The sequence below is a fragment of the Indicator indicator genome, chromosome 10 (genome assembly GCF_027791375.1).
Source record: "Indicator indicator isolate 239-I01 chromosome 10, UM_Iind_1.1, whole genome shotgun sequence".
In the NCBI taxonomy this organism is placed as follows: Eukaryota; Metazoa; Chordata; class Aves; order Piciformes; family Indicatoridae; genus Indicator; species Indicator indicator.
The window spans coordinates 11,493,023-11,500,290 of NC_072019.1; the positions used below are offsets into that span (position 1 = coordinate 11,493,023).

General features: G+C 40.6%; 1 protein-coding gene across 1 annotated transcript; it reads left to right on the forward strand.

Moving 5' to 3' along the window:
• The first annotated feature begins 327 nt into the window (after positions 1-327).
• Positions 328-5,324, forward strand: LRRC8C (leucine rich repeat containing 8 VRAC subunit C). The gene is made up of 2 exons (XM_054384116.1): positions 328-465; positions 3,016-5,324. The coding sequence occupies exons 1-2, from the start codon at positions 328-330 to the stop codon at positions 5,284-5,286; spliced, it is 2,409 nt and encodes an 802-aa protein (XP_054240091.1). The 3' UTR covers positions 5,287-5,324.
• The last annotated feature ends 1,944 nt before the right edge of the window (positions 5,325-7,268 follow it).

The following is a 7,268-nucleotide window of genomic DNA, read 5'->3' on the forward strand; positions in this document are numbered from 1 at the left end:
CTACAGAATTGGCTGATTTTCAGGGATTCAGAAGGCCTCACTGACCCATCGGATACGTCTGGAGGCAATGCAGAGAGCAATTTGTCTGCTTGCACAGACAGGACCTGGGTCCTACTTTCCCTTCCTCACAGGAGCTGCAGTGGGGCAGCATGAGCATTCTTCTTTTGAGGCAGGGCGTCAGATGGACCACTTGGGTGGTAGATAGGAACTTTTATGCCGCGTCCTGGGAGTTTCATTTCCAGAGACAGTTTTCTCAAACCTGACAGAAGTACTTGCTTTTACGGGCTGCAAGGAAGCTGAGTGCTGGTCTTGCTGTTTTGCAGGAAGATGATTCCCGTGACCGAGTTCCGGCAGTTCTCGGAGCAGCAGCCGGCATTCCGAGTGCTGAAGCCCTGGTGGGATGTGTTCACGGACTATCTCTCCGTCGCCATGCTGATGATCGGTGTGTTTGGGTGCACGTTACAGGTAAAGCACACGGGATGGATGCAAGGCGGGTGCTTTCGGGGGTGCTGGAAGAACACCACAGATGAAGAAGGGTGCTGCAAGGATGGTATCACTTCTTGTTTTATCTCTTGGGTTCACCATAAGCAAAGGAAAAAATTGCTGGTCTCAGGATTTAAGCTGTTTAGGTAGCAACCTCAAGGTGCTTGTAGCCAGGTGAGGGTTGGTCTCTTCTCCCAGGCAACCAGCAACAGAACAAGATGACACAGTCTCAAGCTGTGCAAGGGGAAGTTTAGGCTTGATCTTAGAAAGAAGTTCTTTGCAGAAAGAGCCCATTGGAATGGGCTGCCCAGGGAGGCGGTGGGGTCATCGTCTCCGGAGTTGTTTAAGAAAAGGCTGAATGAAGCACTTAGTGACAGATTAGATAGGGTTGGGTGATCAGTTAGTCTTGATGATCTTGGAGGTCTCTTCCAACCTGGTAGATTCTGTGATTATGATCAGACCTTTAGCAGCTGTAAATCAGCAGTTTTGTTACGCTTGATGGAGTGGTGCCAGCTAACAGAAGAGCTGTTGGTTTGCCTTGTGCCTCAATGCCTGTTTTCAACAGAGTTTGGCATAACAAAACACATGATCAGCTTAAGTTCTTGTTACCATTTTTTCTGTTAAAAAGTTTGAAATATAATTATTTTTAATCTATTTTTCTTTATTTGGCTTATGTTAATATTCTTTCTGTCCTTATGCTTCAGAAAGATTTGAAATGAATGTGCTTATTTTATTAACATCACCTGCAACTAATTTTATGCCTCTTCCATTCCAGAGTGTATCTTAAGATGCTTATACGTAAACAATTGACACTGCTGTCAATCGCCTTTAGTTACAGAGAGCCAAAAGCTGAAAAAAAAATGGAAAGTACTGTTTGGGATGGATGCCACAAAAATAGAAAGTGAAAGTACTAGTTCAAACTAGTTTCTTGGCGTAACTTAGAAATAGAGCTAGAGGGACACAACAACTTTCAGGGGAATTTGCTTATGTGGTCCAAGATTTTCACATACTGTGTCCCATATTTCGTGTCAAATCAGCTGGAGTTTTGCAATTTTCAAGTATTTTAATTTGAGAATTTATGATTGTCTGTGTTTAAAAAAGCTCTTTTTATGGGGCTGATTTTTAGTCATTAGCAGCTAAGTGGTTGCTTAAGCACACAGAACAGACCATTTTTATTATTAACTTTACCTGCTTGTTTGGAAAATAATATGTGGAAACACTGTAAGTAATAGGTTGGGGCTTTTATTCCAACGTATTACCAGAGGTATGATTTCAGAGTGTAAGTAAGGGTGTGTATTAGAATAGCATTTACCAGCAGGAGTTTTTGACATGTCAACAGCTATGGCACTGATAGTATTCAAAACACTCGTGGTCTCATCTCAGCATCTCACTGCTCCAGGGTGGGTCCTCAAGGCAGATCTGTGTTGGTAGCTCTTGTTGCATACCCTGTATTTAGTGCTTTCCACAGCCATGATGTCAAAGAAGACATCTACACTACACACGCATTCTTTCTTTGGGCGAATCCTGGTTAGTCATTCAGGGTAAAGAACAGAGCTCCTTTTTGTCATGTGGAGAAGAATTTTAAATTTGGACATACAGGGAACCTTGCATTGAGCTTAAACTGTTATCCCAACTTATAAGGTGATTGGTCCCTAAAGGCACTCTGACTTCAGTCTGGTAGCATGGGTGGCCAGCTTTTGTGGTTTGTTTTTTTTGTTTTTTTTTTTTTTTTTTGTTTGTTTGTTGTTTTTTTTTTTTTTTTTTTTTTTTTTTTTTTTTGTGGTTTAGGGTTTTTTTGTTTGGTTGGGCGGGGTGGGGGGGTGTTGTGCTTTTTGGGGTTTTGGTTGGTTGGGTTTGGGTTTGGTTTTTTGCATTGTAGACAGATTTAAGAACAGAAGTCCAGAGCTCCTTTTTCTCCTCAGGTGTGTGGTATGAGGACTCTACATGTACCTGTATATAAGAACTGAGTAAAAATTATATCTGTGTGCACATGCACAAAAGTGCCATTAGTTCTCTATCTGTCTGTATTAAGAATGAAGATTAATAATGTCCCAGCATAGATATGCCTGTGTCAGCTCTTTGTCAGCCATTTTCGGTGTGGTAAGACACCACAGTTGTGAGCATACAGCCACATGAATGCAGTCATGCTGCTTTCAAGCCAAAGCTATCTCTGAACATCATTTAGCCAAGGTGAATACACCTGACAAGAACAGTCTGTCTCTGGAGAGAGCAATGTGGGAAATCTCTGGTCTTTTCTGGAAGCACTACTCCCACCTTTCCTTTTACTAGATTATCTGAATGCCCTCTCATTCAAGTTATGGAAAACTAACCATAGATGAAAAAAGGTGACCTAGTTATGGCATACAGAACAAGTGTCTTATTGGGAACACTAATAGCACAGACAGTGGGGCCAAGTGCCAGGCTTTGGGGAGGTATGCCTGGCAGCTGGAGGAACTCCAAGGACAGCTACCCATTGGTACTGCCAGCATTGTTTGTACATTAGTTTAAAATACATCTTTTTGTGTGTTTCAGGTCATGCAAGACAAGATAATATGCCTTCCAAAACGTGTGCTGCCTTGCCAGAACCAATCTAATAGTTCTAATGTGTTTAACACAATCCCAGACACAACCCCCATTCCTCCACCCAAGCCATCCACCCCTCCAGCTACAGTTGAAATGAAAGGACTGAAGACTGATTTGGACCTTCAGCAATACAGCTTTATAAATCAGGTGTGCTATGAACGTGCTCTGCACTGGTATGCCAAGTACTTCCCTTACCTTGTCCTTATACACACGCTGGTCTTCATGCTCTGTAGTAACTTTTGGTTCAAATTCCCTGGATCAAGCTCCAAAATTGAACACTTCATTTCAATACTTGGGAAATGTTTTGATTCTCCCTGGACAACAAGGGCCTTATCTGAAGTGTCAGGGGAAGACTCTGAAGAGAAGGATAACAGGAAGAACAACATAAACAAGTCTAATACTGTTCAGCCAAGCACTGAAGGCACTTTGGTCAAGACACAGTCTTTAAAATCAATCCCAGAGAAGTTAGTTGTGGATAAGGGAACGCCTGGGGCATTAGATAAGAAAGAAGGTGAACAGGCCAAAGCACTGTTTGAAAAGGTGAAGAAATTTAGGCTGCATGTTGAAGAAGGTGATATACTCTATGTCATGTACGTTCGCCAGACTGTACTTAAGGTGATTAAATTCCTTATTATCATTGCCTACAACACAGCACTTGTCTCAGAAGTTAATTTTACTGTAGTCTGTAATGTTGATATCGAAGACATGACAGGATATAAGAATTTTTGCTGTAATCACACAATGGCACATCTGTTCTCTAAACTTTCTTACTGCTACCTATGCTTTGTAAGCATCTACGGCCTCACATGCCTTTATACACTCTATTGGTTGTTCTACCGCTCGCTGAAAGAATATTCGTTTGAATATGTTCGGCAAGAGACGGGAATTGATGACATTCCAGATGTCAGGAACGACTTTGCTTTTATGCTTCACATGATCGATCAGTATGATCCTCTCTATTCCAAGCGGTTTGCTGTCTTCCTGTCTGAAGTCAGTGAAAATAAACTGAAACAGCTGAACCTAAACAACGAGTGGACTGCAGATAAACTGCGACAGAGGCTGCAGACGAACTCCCATAGCCATTTGGAGCTGCAGCTTTTCATGCTCTCTGGACTACCAGACACAGTTTTTGAAATTACAGAGCTGCAGTCATTAAAACTTGAGATAATTAATAACGTAATGATACCAGCAACTATTGCACAGTTGGACAATCTCCAGGAGCTCTCTTTGCACCAGTGCTCTGTGAAGATCCACAGTGCCGCCTTGGCATTTCTGAAGGAGAATCTCAAAATCTTGAGCGTCAAGTTTGATGACATCAGAGAACTTCCACACTGGATGTATGGCCTCAGAAATTTGGAAGAGCTCTATTTAATTGGCTCCCTAAGTCATGATATTTCCAAAAACATTACACTGGAGTCTTTTCGGGAACTTAAAAGCCTTAAAGTTCTTTACATAAAAAGTAATTTGTCCAAAATCCCACAATCTGCAGTTGATGTTTCAAGTCACCTGCAAAAATTATGCATCCATAATGATGGCACGAAGTTAGTGATGCTCAACAACTTGAAGAAGATGGTCAATCTGACACAGCTGGAATTGGTTCATTGTGATTTAGAGCGCATACCTCATGCAGTCTTCAGCCTTCTCAGTCTTCAGGAGTTGGATCTAAAGGAAAACAACCTCAAATCCATTGAAGAAATAGTAAGTTTTCAACATCTGCGAAAACTAACAATCCTAAAGCTGTGGTACAACAGTATCACATACATTCCAGAGCATATAAAGAAACTCACCAGTCTTGAACGACTTTCCTTCAGCCATAACAAGATAGAGGTTCTTCCATCCCACCTATTCCTATGCAACAAAATCAGATACCTGGATTTGTCTTACAATGACATTCGTTTTATCCCACCTGAAATAGGAGTCCTGCAGAGTTTACAATACTTTTCCATTACTTGCAACAAAGTGGAGAGCGTGCCAGACGAACTATACTTTTGCAAAAAACTTAAGACTCTGAAAATTGGGAAAAACAACCTGTCAGTTCTTTCACCTAAGATTGGTAATTTGGTAGTCCTCTCCCACTTGGATATTAAAGGCAATCACTTTGAAATCCTCCCACCTGAGCTTGGTGAATGTAGAGCTCTGAAGCGGACTGGTTTCACTGTAGAGGACACCTTATTTGAAACGCTGCCTTCTGATGTCAGGGAACAAATGAAAGCTGAATAACTTCTCACTCAGTTTTACAGAAATAACGCTTCTACCAAATAGCCTGTAGAAAGTGCATACTCTGAGTATGCATTTAGTTTGTCATTATTTTTTTTTCTTTTTCAGACAAATCCTTTCTGTGTAAACAAATTTGGAGTAAGGAGTACATATATTTTTAAATAAAAAAGTCTCGTATTTTTTCACTGTTTTAAGATATTTTTTAAGTTTGTTTTGCCCTGAGCACAAGGGTCTCTGTAACTTAATTTTTACAGGTAAAAGTAAATGGTTATATCTACTGATTTTTTTTTTTTAATTATTATTATTTTTTCTCCTTTGCCTAATCCCAACAGGGTAACTGTGTTTAAGCTGTATACTTTGGGTTGCATCATTTGTATTAGATGATTATATTGTCTTCCTGGTTATTGGTAACCCCTTAAGACATGGTCTTCAATGGGTGGTGCTTCCGGCATTGAATGCATTATTTCCTCTTTTCGTCAGTGCCAGTAGAAGGTGTTCAACATCTTAAAAAAAAATCAAATCTGGGTTGACCATCTTTTTTTTATTTATGACATGGTTTTCTCGGATGGCTTAAGCAAGTGGAAAAGATTTTTTAATGTATTTTAATGGGTCTGAGGGAGGATGCAGAACTCCTTCAGTGCCTTTTGGCAAGTTCAGTTGAGCTGTGCATTAATATGCCTTGCTGAGCAGGAGGCACTGATTGCAATTTCCTCTCTAGTGCAGGAAGTCGCAGTTCACAGAGGAGTCAAGACTGAAATGACTCACATTGAAGGTTTCCCAAAGGGACATGGCTGCTATCTTGAATGGAAGGGGTGCAATGAATTCACTGTGCTGGAAATGTCAATCCAGCAAGATGAAACACAGTCTTGAAAAATCCCCATGCTCCACTAAGCACCCCGTCCTGCGAGGGAGCAAGTGCCTTCTGCCCCCCTCAGTTCACTTCCCTACCAGGATGCTTGACATATTGCAGGAATGAGATCCAGAACAAGTGCAATCATGTTTAGTTTATAAAGCTTCTGACAAGGAAATAGCATCTAATATGCTCCTTAATTGAACTTGGGTATCATACAACCAAGCTCAGCGCAGGAACATTTGCAGATTTGCAAATATGAGATTAAATGAATATGTTAACTTTTCAAAAGTCTCAGCCTACCAGAGGACAGTGATGAAGGCTCTGTTTTCATCTCCCAGCTAGTAATTAAACCAGAAATCATACAATTGGAAGTCTGGGGTTTTTTAAATAATGTAATAATCTGTAATGTTTATACATCAGGTTGGGAACTTCGTCCTCTGTTCAGTTGTTTATTTAATCCAGTCAGTTGTTTTCTTTTAGATGAGTTTGGCAGGTATATGATAACTCACATGCTGCTCACAAGATAATTTAAGCTAATCAAATACTACCATATGATAGTAAAATATTCTGCTGGGAGGAGAACTCTTTGTCCTATCCAAGAACACTCAGATGCAGGCGCAGGATAAGTGCTTTGCAAGAACGTCTAGGAGTAAGTACTTCTTTTCCTAGGGTGCAACGCTGTTCATAAACTGCAGAGGTTGAGTTGATGATGGTTGAAAATTATGTAAAATAGTTGATGATTGTCAGTCTGGTTGCTCTTAAATGTTTTCTAACTGCTATTGTGTGTCTTGAGCTACAGTTAGTCAGTTCTTGAGCTTAGTGCAAAAGCATACTGTTGTTTTAAGAGTGATTTATAAAGGCGGGGAGACTAAAATGGTAATTTCCTCGTTAATCCAGGGTATGCTATGCAGTCTAGTATGTAGGCTTGCCACACTACTGAGCCTGACTTCATTTCTGTGCTTGGCTGTGTTCCAGAGAAGATCCATGTGATTAATCAAAAATGGGTCAGGCATGAAGGAATCAAAGCAAGCTTTTTAAAAGAGATTTTATTTAGTTCTGTTAAAGAGTTGTAACTGATGTAGCTATTGTGAGAGCTACTCTTACTCGTGTGTAGAATACACTTACTGGAACA